Here is a 13815-nt window from a genome sequence, read left to right on the forward strand (position 1 = left end):
AGCCAGGCCAGGCAGCTGTTCTGGGTTGTGGAGCACATGTTTGAGCCTGAATCTTAGTCATTCATGAGCTGTGTGGGTAGCCAGCAATGGCCAACTTCTTTATCTGGGAAACTCCTGGTGAGGTAGAAACACTTACTGTAGATGGGTTCCTGTCCAGCAGCCCATAGCCATGGCATGCTGGAATAATCCTTCTGTGTAAATGTTTCTTTTCTTTATTCTTTCAAGTGCTCGCTGACCTCATTTATGTAGTATTTCACAGGGTACATCTGGTTTTGGTTGTTTCATGACTCAGTGTTGCAGTTTGAAAAGGCAGTGCTGTGATTTAAAGCCTTGTGTCAGGACAGTGATATACAGCTGCCTGTGACCCAAATGTTGTTGCCCTTTGAGCTCTGCTCCTGCCGTGGTGGGTGCTCAGGGCCCTGTGGCAGAGCCTGGCTGAATGCAGAGCTGTTCCTGGCTTTTTCATCCCCTCTAGCCCATGTCCTCCTTGTGCTTGGACACACTTGTCCCCAGTGTCAAGTATTCCTGCCTGGCTGTAGTGTTTGCTTCCCACTGGAACTTTTTGAGCTGTGAGTTCTGTTTTACCCATTGAGCCTTTTCTTTCACTCTAGCCCACGTTATGAATTTGGGTTGCTGGGTGTAGATGCACTGTTTTATCCACTCCAAGGCAATTTGTGTGGGTCACTGGGAGAATATGCAGGATGAGCTGCAGTCAGAATTGTTTTCTCTGATGCTTGCTCAGCTTTTATACTGTTCTGTTGGGTGAGTTCACATACATTGCCCAGAAACCTTTTCTCAGGCAGATGCATTCTGGTATTTATCCAGGTTGCAACATCTATCTCAGTGGTGCTAAAAATACTCAGGTAACTCTCTGGCACTTTTTTTGACAGAAAAGTTAATGATGATAAGATGAATGAGAGGGTATATATTTTTTCTCCTGAATTTTTTCACGGTAAAATCTTAAGAGTTGCCCACACCCTTCTCAGATACATGTCTGTCTATCAAAGATAATACATGTCAGAATCTTCCACAGAGGAATACCTTTGAATGGGAGCTGAGGAAGTCTGCTTAAACGTGTCACTAAGTGTTCAAACGATACTCTTATCAGTTTCAGGATGGATTGTCAATTTGTGTGCTGTCTAGCAGTTATATTATGGTTCAACAGCATGAAAAACACTTCTTAGAATGTGTTAATTTATAATAATTTGGTTTAAGGCAGAAACACTTACTGGAAATTTGCTTGCATTAAGTTACTACTTTAACTTAAATAACTAGGAGCTAGAGAAGGAGTGAAACTAGACTGGAATATAAAACATATTTGCTTAAGACCCATGTAATGATTAAAAGTGAGGAAATAGGGAAGCTAGTGTAATGAATATTAATGCTTCACTCTGCTGTTTTACACTCCCTGTCTTCCACTGTTTTCCTTTGAGTTACTTGATTGTGCATTTTTCATCAACAAATGTATGCTTGTTTTTAAGTTATGTCTTTTGACAACAATTAATGACTTGTGAGTTTTGTAGAGCATGAGATTGATGACATTTTAACAGGCAATATTTGATACTCAGATGCAATGCTTGCCTAGCTAAAATTTTAGGAGGTAAAAGCTACCATCTGATGGTATTCCCAGAGATACACTACAAGTACCTACCCTTTGCATATTTGTTGATCAGAAATACAGAAAATAATAGGTTTTTTTTCCCAAGGAGGGTGGGAATTCCAACACAAGAAAAGCCCAATATTTAGCATTGTGGAAGAGCATATTTAATATTTAGCATTGTGAGAGAGCAGAGTCACTTCTATATATCATTATCTATTGGAGCAGGCAGAGGTATGCTCTCACAGCTTCATGGAAAATTGTGACATGGGGGAATTTGATCAAACAAATAAATGTGTACCAATTTTTAGGTGGTCCTGAAAAGATCATCATCCTGCAGCAGTATGATGCATCACACCAATATTTTGTGTCTTCTTTTCATTCTCTGTTTGTTCCTTCTATATTTTTTAAGGTTATGAATGATATTAATCAGCACATGCCCAGAAAAGAGAGGTTTTTTTACTGGAACAAAAGCAGGTTTTTTGTGATGTTCTACCTGAAAAGATAAATTCAGAATGTCAGCTTTTATAGCAGCATTGTGCTGTGCTGTGTCCCAGCACTGCAGGCCAGTTTGCCAGCCTTTCTCAGAGACATTGGTCCTGCAAGATCTAACTTTACTTCAGGGGGTGTGATTGTGAAGAGACAATATTTTCATGGTTTCTGGGCTAGGTATCCAGTATTGTTAGTGAAGTCTAATTTTTAACATGCTGCTGCAGAAATTGATACTGAAGAATTCCTAAGATACACTTTTCTAGCTTAGTTGCTCTGTTATAACTAATCTCAAAGGATAACATCTGGGCATGTGGAAGGTAAAGAACCTCTGCCAGCTTTTTCAAGAAGAAGAGGTGAACTCCCTTTATCATGATCAAATTCCTTAACAATAAAGCTAATGAATCCAACCAGACATTAATTTTCACAGGTTACTCCCTTATCCTTATCTTCTACTAAAAGCTCTCCAAGGTCGACTTCCAGCCCACAGGTTGATGCTGAGAATTCTGTCTCTGTGCTGCTGGTCTGTTTTTGCAGATGCAGCTGGAATGGCTGTGAATGCAGCATGCCAGTTTTTAGTTATCCTTCCTTGTCACCATAACTTTATCAGAGGCAGAGGGTGTCTGGGGAGAATGCAGGGAGCTGGACTGCAGTGTAAGGTCTGTGACACTGGTGCTGCCAAAGCTTTGGAGTGGCTGAGAGCAGTCAGGACATGAGGACAGCTGCCATTGCTTGTGGTTTAGCTGGGCTGGGGTGATGGAGCTGGAAGGGTTTGCTAATAAGAGAGTGAGAATGCTCTTCAGGGTGTTTGTAACTAGGATTAGCTCCACATCCCACTGCTGCCCTTTATAACTACATCAGCACCACTGGAGAAATGTTTTTTGGGTCTGAGATAAGTTCATCTACATATCTATGGCATCTGCTTCTGTATTGTTCTAGACATACTGGGGTGGACAGAATTTCATTAATTTCAGAACTGAAGGCTCAGGCAGCTTGTCAGAATCTGTTATCTGCTTTTCTTGGGTGACCTCTGGCATATGGAAGTTTTCTGAGTTTTCTGTTTGTTGGTGGAACCAAGTGATGACATTCCTCTATGGGTAGTGAAGTGCTTATTTCTCCCTTATCATTTCCATTTGAAGTTTTTTTAATCTCGCTTGATTGGAAGAACATCGAAAGGCTAAATATTAATTTATAAAATTATTTAAATATGTTCTTTTTTTCTTTCCCCTGTATAGTCAATTCATCTTCACCAAATTTTTGTCCAGAAGTATGTCCAGAGCATTGTAAAATAGCAAATGCATTGACTTCCACTAATAAGGTGATTGACTTCTTTCCTGGAAAACAGTTTCTGTGTTCTCATTCGTGTTATAAATTAATTCTGGCAATAATAAATGCATATTGTTAACAACTCAACACTTTCTATGTAGTGTATTTGTAGTTAATTTGTTTTGTTTTGTTTTAAACAGGATTTATCTGGGGACAGCTACAGAGACACTATTGGTGATGAACACTTTCATCTAGAAGGTATTTAAAGAACTACATTTTTTGGTTTATATAAAGGAGTATTGAAATAAGTTAGTAAATAAATAAGTGTGGTAATGCATATATTTAGAGTGCAGTTCTTGATCTATTGATGTGTCATTTGCCTGAAAAAACTGTTAAGATGGAAATAAGGTATTATTTCTGTATCTGCTACTATTTGTATTGGAAAAGTCACCCAGCTGAATCACAGGGACCAAGTGTTTTAATTCAGGGTCTCATCACTTTCTCCAGGTACTTCCCTGACATTGGAGTGATGGATGTCACTGTCCCTGCGAGAGGTGACAAATAAGTGAAACTGTTAGCTCTGAGTTGTGTGGGACACTGCACTCCCTTCTGGCTTACACAAGCCAGCCTTAGAAACTCCCACGTTAATTTCTAGTAAGGACTAGAGACTCTTACTCAATACATTTTGCTTGAATATGAATGGAATCATTATTGCCTCAGACAGTTTCTCTTTTCATCTCATCTCCTCCTCTGTGATCAGGCAGTTGAGATGGAATCACTGTTGTGGTGGGAAGGAAGGACATTGGTGCCTGTGAGTATGGATGCTGCCTTCTGCCAGGGAACACATCCGAGGTACCTTGAGCTTCAGGGACAAGTGGGGGTTCTGAGTGCAGGAGATTAATTTGTTGCTTATTCCTTTCAAGGAAATGAGACTTCAGTAACTCTCTAGTATAACAAGAGGTTGCATGGGCTGTGTGCTGGATTTATACGCTAGTGGAAACAACATGCCCAGTTTATTTAGAGCAATGAACCATGTCAAGCTTAATCTGGAAATTTCTGTACTTTTATAATCCAATCATTTGTTTCTGGTATTAGGAGCTTTTGTGTAACCAGAACATGAAAGATTCTCTGTTAAGAATGTCTGCCTTCCAGTTCCTTACCTGTGCAATGTGTTAATGCACTGTGAGTCATGGATTATAAACTTCTCTCATCTTTGTAGTTTACAAAAGCTGCATGTCTCATATGTGCCATAACATAGGAATTTTGACCAGTGCTTGTAGGCTACTGTTAGTCACAAAGGCAAGCTATACTTGCCATGATGGAGACAGTGTTTGTTGAGTGGTTTGGTATTTAACTTCACCACAGTTTTCCAATCTTCTCTTACAAGGACATAGGGTAGGATTTTAATTTTAGAATTATAGGAGAAACTACTTCAGACAGGATATTAAATGTCAGCAAGGTGAATAATTTCATTTTCTTTGTCTCATTCTATCTTTCCTTGCCTCTAATTATTTTTCTTTGTTGTGTAGCATCTTATCTTGCATAGCAAACATAATGTTCAATATGTAATATTTTCGAACTAGTCAGCATCAAGATTCTTTTTATTAGAATGTAAAGCCTTTTAGGTAAGTGTAATTTTAATCTTTCAGCAGTTTTACATGATTGCTTCTGATGAGTCTCCTTTGTCATGAGGTAGCTGGGTAGTGAAGACCAGATTTAGATACCAGCAGTGGTCGATCCTTTGTGTGCTGTCACCATGGAAGAGCTGTTCTGTGGCCTCTTTCCAGCTGGGAGGAAGATGACTGCTCCTACCCTGTGCTCAGGCAGTGCATACAAGTTGTCAGAGCTTGCTCCTCATCCCTTCTGCTCTCAGATCTCCAGGCTGTGCTTTCCGTGCTGGGGACAGTGTTAACCACTTCCTATTTCATTCAGATATTGAAAATCTTACAATTATCAGATAACACAACAATCATTGTGTTAAAGCATCCTGTTTGTGTAACTTTTTACTTGCATCATACTTTAATGATTGTGCTAGTACTAGCACAAAATCGTGGTATTAGATAAAGTGAAGCTGAAACAGGATTTGAGATCTTTGATAGGGCACAGATTGAATTCTTAGGTACAAGAGGGCAACTGTGGTACCTCTTCTCTGCTTAGAAATGTTTCTGTGGGAAAATGTAATTAATATTCTAGAACATGAATTGATCTTTCCATCTAAAATAGTTGTTCTGCCTCTATTTTGCTGCCTCGTGATCTTTACATATGTACTGGTATAACACGTGCTGCATGAATAGATACTCACGTGTCATGAGATATCATCAAAATCACCAACAGCTTCAGAGACAGGGATCTGTAACCCAAAAAATGGTTGGTTAGACTAAGCTCAGAGAGGACAATGGCAAATACCATGCTCTACCAAATACCATGCATCAGTGAACTGTATTCTGTCTTCATAAATACATGGTAGGGCTGAAAAGGAAACATTTCTCAGATTTGCAAGAAAAGCACAGCAAGTTCCACAGTTCTGGTTTAGGGGAACTTTAGAGCCTTTTCTCTCAGGAACTTTATTGGAGAGTAAATCTGAGTTCTTTAGAAGACTCTCACTGAAAAGACAAAGTGGCAATAAGAGAAATAATTGAATTTCTTATTTTGTTTTACATAGCCAAGTTCATTACCTTTTTTTTTCGTTCCCTCTCTTTTTTTCCCTCTCTTAGCTGTCTGAGCAGTACAGATAAAAAGAACTCTCTTTGCTGGATTTAACTTCTGTGTTGTTATGTAAAGCTTGATCAAATCCTTTCGTCTTAACAGACTTAACTGGCCAACAGCAAAAGGCTCGGGATTCTGGGATTAAGATTGTATTTGGTAAGAGGACTGGTGCATTAGTGCTTTCTTTTGAACTATACAAAGAACAAAGTAAACATCAAAAGCATTAAGCCATGAGAGCGGATTGTTGACTCAATGTTGCTGCATGACAAGAGGTTAGAGCTCAATAGCAGCAACTCTGTTATTGAGTGCTGTGCAGAAAGAAACGGTTTGACCAGCATTGTCTGCTATATCCACCACCTGCCTTTGATTCTGCTGCTGGGCAAGGCACTAAATTGAAATTTCTGGATTTTCTCTTATGTGGTCAGTTGAGAGACTGATTCCTTAGATAAGAGACACCAATGGAAACCTCAGTCTCATATTACTCTTACTCTGTTTTCCTTCTTCCTCTTTCATTAATAACACAACAATTGGGCATGCTGGATATAGGTTCTTCAGTGGATTTGTTTGCATCTTGCATTCCAGATGATTTCCCAGTGCATTTCAGAGCCTTCCACATGGCAGACTTGGAGTACTTGTGCAGTCTGCTGCTGTGGCTGTGTAGGAATATCTCGTGCTCAATCTTCCTTGTCCCCCAGTTTCTGCACAGGAAGGAGATGCTTCATCACCCTTCACATATAAAGGAGCTCCCATCTTCTCTTCCTGGTCTCTAGCTAGAATAATGGATTACCAGAACTGAATGGGTGGGGGTGGATCTGGAGGAAGTCACAAAAACTAGCACGGACATTGGGAGATATTTCCCATTTTGTGTCTGTGCAGAAGCTAAAATGGCAGGCAGGAATTGAGTGCAGGATAAATGACAAGTCACTCCACTGCCATGGAGGACAAGCAGGTGGATCAGAAAGACATCTGCTATTTGAGTGCTCAATAATGGCATCCCATTCTCCCTCAACTCTTCTAGGCTTAAGTAAGCTTCTAGTGAATTGTTAGAGAGTCCTGCTCTTGTTTTCCAGAACTTTTTCCACCTCCTTTCCATGGACCCTTTTAGAAATTTTTGCAGCTAAAACTTGTAGACCAGGAGAGCTTTCTTATCTTGACACTCTGTCTTTCTGAAGTGAACTGGGGTTTCTCCATCTTATCACCTGAGCAGAAAGTTCAGCTCAGGAAGGAACTCCTGATGCAGTCTTCTGATGCAGACTGACTGTATAAAGGGGTGATTTCTTCTTGTCCCCGTGCAAGCTCTTTGTAGCCCTCTGGGATACAGCTGCCTCTTGGAGTTCACAGTGAAGTCTTGAGCTTCACCTTGAATCCTAACCTATTGTGCCAGTTATTTATGCAAAAATGTGACTTCTCATGTCACTGTTCTCTTGATAAGTATGACCTAAGTATTTCTATGAATCAGGAATCTTGCATCTCCTGAGATCAATCTCATCCTGTAGCTGTCAGAGGAGCTGCCTCTTACACTGATAGCAATCTGTTCCCTGTTTCATTTGTCAGCCAAGGGTGATGTCTTGATTATTTTTCTCTCAACAGAAGACTGGAGAAGATCCAAACCTTCCTGGTGCCTTATCTGAGCATGATATCCAAAGCCCTGCTGAAAGTACTGACAGAGCTTGGCCTGAATCAACAAACCCAATTTTTTATATATGTTTCCTAAGACAGATGTATCTAAATCCCTAGATGTAAGATGTTCCCTGTTCTGGTACCAGAAAGGACAAATTATTCAGGTCATCTTCTTGCCCATTAATATTAGAAAGCCCTCCAACAGAGTTCAAAGCACATGTTGTTGCTGAAAAAAAACCCTAGCAGATCTGTAAAAGAGATACTTGTTGCACTTTTCACATATTTACAAGCCATTATGTAATTTTTAAACCTGCAATTAAAGCATTCTGTATTCAGCAAAGCAGAAAAGTTATTAATTATATTCTTAACATTGTTATATGTTTTTCAATATTTTTAGTGTATGCAGTCTGTCCTTCATGTCTTCCTCCCCAGCATCTGTGGTTGAGTGGGAGCTGAGGTGTGGTTAGCAGCGCTCCAGCATGAGGAGCTGTGTTGTTTTTGACTTTAATAAGAACTGATAAGCAAGCAAGGAGCCAATAACAAAGAATGAACTGGTGGTTTAAGGCTGCTGATCTTATGCCCAGCTCTGACAGCCTGCCTGGACCCCCCAGCTGCATGTGCTTCCCCCTCCACCCTGATCCCAGATATCCCAGTGATGGGAGCACACTGGCTTCCAGGGGGATGCTTCCCTTGGCTGGGGCTGCAGCAGCCAGCAGGGGAGGCATGGGAGAGCATCCTTGCCCAGTGTATCCCACAGTGGGGCTGCTGCTCTGTAAGATTTCTCCCTTTCCTCCCTCTCCATTGAGGAAAGGTTCAGTGAAGGCTTTAGTTCCTGGAGTTTTCTCTAAAATTAGTAATTGGAAGAATATTTGTCAGGATGTCAGCTCAGAGGAAGGGTGATGAGGTATGGTACTTGGGCCCAAATTGCTATAAACTTGTCAGCAAATGAAAACTTAAACAAGCATTTTAGCTAGTTTTAGCTGATCTTCTACTTGCCTGAGGGACACTTTGTTAATCTTTTTAATAAATTAATGTATTGTTCTAAGCTAAGCTGTGAATAGGTAATAAAAGTCAGCTATTTCAAGTGGCATTCCTCTCCCTAGTTAATGCTTTCAGTTATAAGAGTTATTAATTTTCTAAGGCTTAAATAATTTTTTGTATTTTATATACATGAAATTCCAGTGTATTATAGAAAAGGCACAGATTGTATCTTGCACACAGGCAAATTTTGTTCATGTTGGCACCACTGTTATTACCTGTATGGTACCATTGATGCAGCCATTGGTGCTTTGCAGAAAATGATGGTCCCTTCTCTCTCAGGTTCTTAAACAGAATACCTATTTATCCCTGACATTGCAAACAGAGTGTTAATAATTCTACCTTAGAAGTGCTCTTGTGGTCGGCCTTCTGGGATGTTATATGGGAAACTCTGCATTTTAAGGACTTGCTGCTAATCCTGTGCACTTACCATAGTTTTGCTGTGCATGAGTCCATGCTGTGTGATCACCTCAGACTGCTGATCACTTGATCACTGGCTGTATTTCTTTCAGCTCCCGAGAGATTTCTGCTGTATCCTTTCCTACCACTCAATATGACATGGAACAACTCTGAAAAATCCCTTTGGCCACGGGGTGACCCACTGGCAGCAGCCACCAGTATGTGACAAGCAGCAGGTCCCTGCTGAGGCTGGCAGCTGATAAGCTGGTTACTGTGGGCTGGAAGGAGCAGCGGAGGACGTGGGGGTGTGGGGAGGAAGGAGCAGGGGAGAGTGCCAAGAGAAAACTGCTTAGTTTGGCAGTTAGAATAAAAGTCACCAAAGAACATGAGACTGGTAGGATTAGCAGAAGTTTTCCTGTGGTTGTGCACAGATCCAGGAAATTATAAGAAGCAGGTAGGCTGCTTGCCATGAGTGGGAGGAAAATCTTACGGCATGAGGCACTTTTAAAAAAAAAATTAAAAAAATATAAAATTGTACAAGTGTTTCTTAACATTAGCTGTTCCAGTTGAGAGGGGTTGGTATTTGGATCAGAAGTTTTTACTTCTGGAGCTGCTGTTTCAAGTGCAGCCAGGTCAGTAGTGATGAAAGACTGTTGCCATCCAACGGTTGCCCATGGCCTGTGTGTAATGAGTTAGTGGTCTCCAGGTGTTTCCAAATGAACCTTTACAGTGTGTCTAACAGCTCCCACCCATGTTGGCAAGCAGAGCACAGAAAGGCAGTGAAAAGTGGGCTGTTAGGACACCTCAGAGGGTGAGCTTTCCTCCTCACTGAGCTGCTGCTGTGTGGAGAGCATGTGCTCTCCTCCCCGTGTCCTGCGCATTCCCTGCACGGAGCATGTCACTCTCTTTAGCTGACACCCCACCAGCTCCTACTGGTGCTGCCTAACAGGCTGTGATGGATGATGTGTTTTGTCCATGGTTTGAGAGTGTTCTGGGTTAGAATCCTCTGCATTAGGCTGGGAAGATCATACCTGCTGTAAATAGTAGTTTCACCTTGATCTCTGAGTTCAGATCGTTCAGCTGGAAAGTTGTTACATTGAGCACAAGCAAGTTGCATGTTTTGTTCAGGAGCAGCATAGCAAGGCTGAGAATGAAGCTTGGGATTTTCTGCAACCGTGTCTGTCCCTTAAAATATAATAAAGAGAGAATTACAAAGTACAGTACTCAAGAAAGCCTTCCAAACTTACAAGTGGTCTACATTCTTGATGATAGCTGAAGAACGCCAGATGTTAATAGGGAAGGGAACAAGCACCTCAGAAAAAGCAAAGAGCTGATCTTTAATGAATATCTTAAATATGGAAAGCTTCAAAATAATATTATGTGCATGGTATTTATAATAATATTGGTTTTCCATGTTCTTTCCATCTACCTAAGACTGGCAACTTTTCCTTCTGCTCTGGAGAAGCTAATGCTCTGAGTAGTCATTTAAAAAATAATCAGTTAACAATAGGAATATTCTTTTATTCTCAGCTCTGGGGTAGTCATGAAGTAGTTTTGGTAGGAGGCAAAAAAGTCACCTACAAGTGAATCTACATCTACAGATCTCTCAAGCTGCTTCTCTTGTAGCACGTGAGAGCCAGACCATCAGGGTGAGTGTGGGAAGCAGAAGAATGGAGGGCCAAAAGGGTGTAGCTCAGGGAGATCCCATTGAAGGCCCTGGGGTTTGCCTTTGGCAGCCCAGAGGTGAGTGAGGCATCGTGGTGGATGTTGGGCAGCAGGCTGTCAGCTCCCAGGCTGCTCCCTCAGTGAGTGAAGCTCAGGGGAAGGTAACTGCAGCAGGGCTGAGAAGTGGTGCTGGGGTCTGGGCTCTGTGGTTTGTGCATGCAGCTGGAAAGGGCTGGGCCAGTGCTGGGGGCTCACTGACTGCTGCTTTGGGCTGGGTCACTGCCACACAGAGGGCAGGGCAGGCTGTGCACAGCTCTGCTCCAGCTGTGGCACAGCTGGCAAACCCTGCCCGGGCTGTCCTGCCCTCCTGCCTCGGCACTGCTGGGGGTGAGCTCAGCTGTGCCTGGGGAGAGGCTGCACCTGGGAGAGAGGAGCCCCTGTCCGTGGGCTCAGATAAAGCTGCATTTCTGTACATGGGCAGCAGTGCAATAATGTACTTCAGCTTTGCCCCAGGACATCCACCACCAAGAACAAAGAATGAAATATGGGAACAAGTCAGGAGTTTGAAAACAATCTCTCTGGAAACATGATGAATACCAGTGGTTTCATTTATTCTACTTGAACAAAGGTCCTTTTCTACTTTTAATTTCCCAGCAACGATTATTACCAGTTATTTTTCTTGTAGCTTTGACCACAGTTCATAGAGGTTTTATTAAACATATTTTTGAAAAGTGATTCAAAATGCCATTCTTCTCTGACTCTCTTGTGACTCTCTCTTTTCTTTTCCTTTTTTCTATTTTGTTTTAATCCATGTGAAGCTAGTGCATATTTCCAGTCAAAGATTTTGAACTAGATAACACTCTCATGCTGATGTTCCTAGAATTATTCCAGTTTTTTGCCCTTTTAATTGAAAGAAGTTTTGGCCTTTGGTATTTCAGAAGACAACATATATGTTTCAGATCCCTTGCCTTTACATGAAGCACTGCACTAATTTTTAGAACCCTTGAACATTGCATTTAATAGGCAATATGTCCTGCTGCAACTCCCAAATATTCCTGATGTTGCAAGTTTTCTTGTGTTTCACTGACCTGTGGCAGAGCTTGAGTGCTGCCTTTGCTGGGGTTTGGTAGCTTTCAGCAGAAGGTTTTGTTCAGATGCCTTGTGCATGGTTCTGTTAAGGCCCTTCTCTCCTGCCCACAGGGATTTCGTGTCTTGGAGTGTCTCATGTGTGGACACACATTACGACAGGATTGAATGGTTCTTGCATTTCTGGGACTGAGTTTAGGAGCAGTTGTTGTATACAGATGGCCTGCCTGATGGAAGCAAAGTCAGACAGAAGCCTGAGCCTTGTGCTGGGTAAGTTTAGCCACAGCAATGCTCTGAACCTTGCAAGCACTGGGGTGTGTAGATGCAGAGCTGTGGAGGCCATTTCCATGACAAGCATGTTGCTTTGCCAGCTGCTGTTCCAAATTCAAAGTGTGTATCAGGGTGCTTTTGTGTGTTTCAACTCCACTTCTGCTGCAGTAGCTACAGAAACCCAAAGTTTTACCTCACCAGGCAGAACAAGTGCCCTTTGTTACCTAGACAGATTACAGGTTTTTCTAAAGTCTGCTCTTCATAAAAGCCCAGCTTGAACAGTGGAAATTCTGACTTGCCTCAGATACTGAGGAGACTTTTATAGTTTCAAGTAGCTCCAGGGTTATATTTTAAAAGTTGAATTTCATCACATGTTTCAAGTTTGGTGGAAAAAAAAAGGCATGATATTTTTAGCAGAAAAAAGTCCCCCCACACCTTTTTTCTTAACAGATGTTTCATCTCAATCATATCCAAACCTCAAAGCACAAGTAGCAGTCAACCTTATTCTCCTGTGGAGCAAGAGATAAAATGTCATTTGTTTGGAAGACAAGCTTTTTTTTTTGTAACCACAACTAGTTTGTGAGTAAAAGCAAATAATAAATGCAGCACTGTGGGGTTGTGGAAATGAACCTGAAGCAACATTTCTGCTCTTGAAAGAGCTTGGAGTCCAGCTGCTCTTGTTAGATGGAAAGTCCCAACCCCCCAGTCTACAAAAAAAAAAAAAAACAACAAAAAACCAAAAAACCCAAAACTACCAGCAATCAGTTTTTTCTTGCTTTATAAATCTGATCCAGCAATCCAGGTCCTTTCACTAATAAAATACGTCATCCAGAGTTCTCAACTTTGTACCAAAAAGGATTTAAAACTGTAAAGGTAACAGAAAGAGAGGAAAGGAATAGTAATTGTAGACTGAAATATCCAGAAGTAAAAGAGCCCCTACCCAAGGAATTTTCAGAGGGCTCTGGAGGAGTGGAGAGCATTTCTGTGCCTGGCAGCCAGGGCTGCACTCAGGGCTCTGTGCTGGCACGGGAGTTGCTGGGGGAAGCCAAGGCAGCCCTGGACTCTGTACATGAAGGATATTTTTAGGAGGGAGTTACAGTCCCCCTAAGGATATGGAGGTATAAAGCTGAAGGGTGGTGCTGCAGACCCTTGTTTTGCTATTTCAAGGAGCCATTGAAGAGAGTGGAGCCATCCAGGTGTGGTAGGACACAGCTGGCAGAGTGGGATTGACCAATCTGCTCCCTGTGCTCCTGCAGGACCCCCTGGGAGCTGCCCTGTGCCAGGCTCCTGTGCCCTGCAGGGACACCTGCCCAGCCCCTCTAGCACATGCCTACTGCTGCCCAGGTTCCAAGATGCTACATCTGAAGGTAAATTCACAGTGACAGTGTCTAAGAGAATATCACAGGATCTTCCACCAGAGGGGTGGCTCAAAGTGGGAAGCTGAATCTTGAGTTGCAAAGACATGGGCTCTCTGGAGCAACAGGAAGGGCTGGCTCCTCCTGAAAGGGTGTTCCAAACCATCTCCTTTCCTGTGTTTGAGCAGTATGTGGGCTTCCAACTCTGGCTGAGGTCCTTAGGCTGTACTAATTACCAATGGAGAGCTGATACCTGCCTTTGCTCTGTGGGAATTGTTTCTCTGATGAGGTCCTGTGTACTCCTCAGACTTCAGGTGGTTGGGT

At 42.1% G+C, this 13815-nt stretch overlaps 1 protein-coding gene across 3 annotated transcripts in view; it reads left to right on the forward strand.

Annotated features, from left to right (window-relative positions):
- The window catches only part of NKD1 (NKD inhibitor of WNT signaling pathway 1), a 107690-nt gene that overhangs the window by 64829 nt on the left and 29046 nt on the right, over window positions 1-13815 (forward strand). The window contains exons 2-3 of one of the 3 annotated variants that reach the window (XM_050978830.1): window positions 3553-3610; window positions 4113-4204. In XM_050978830.1, coding sequence (XP_050834787.1) covers window positions 4174-4204 — 31 coding nt within the window. In that variant the 5' untranslated portion in view covers window positions 3553-3610; window positions 4113-4173. Of the gene's footprint in view, window positions 1-3552; window positions 3611-4112; window positions 4205-11934; window positions 12137-13815 lie in introns of those variants that run through there. The other 2 variants (XM_009090617.4, XM_050978829.1) reach the window with 2 other exon arrangements.

This window comes from Serinus canaria, chromosome 11 (assembly GCF_022539315.1).
Source record: "Serinus canaria isolate serCan28SL12 chromosome 11, serCan2020, whole genome shotgun sequence".
Lineage (NCBI taxonomy): Eukaryota > Metazoa > Chordata > Aves > Passeriformes > Fringillidae > Serinus > Serinus canaria.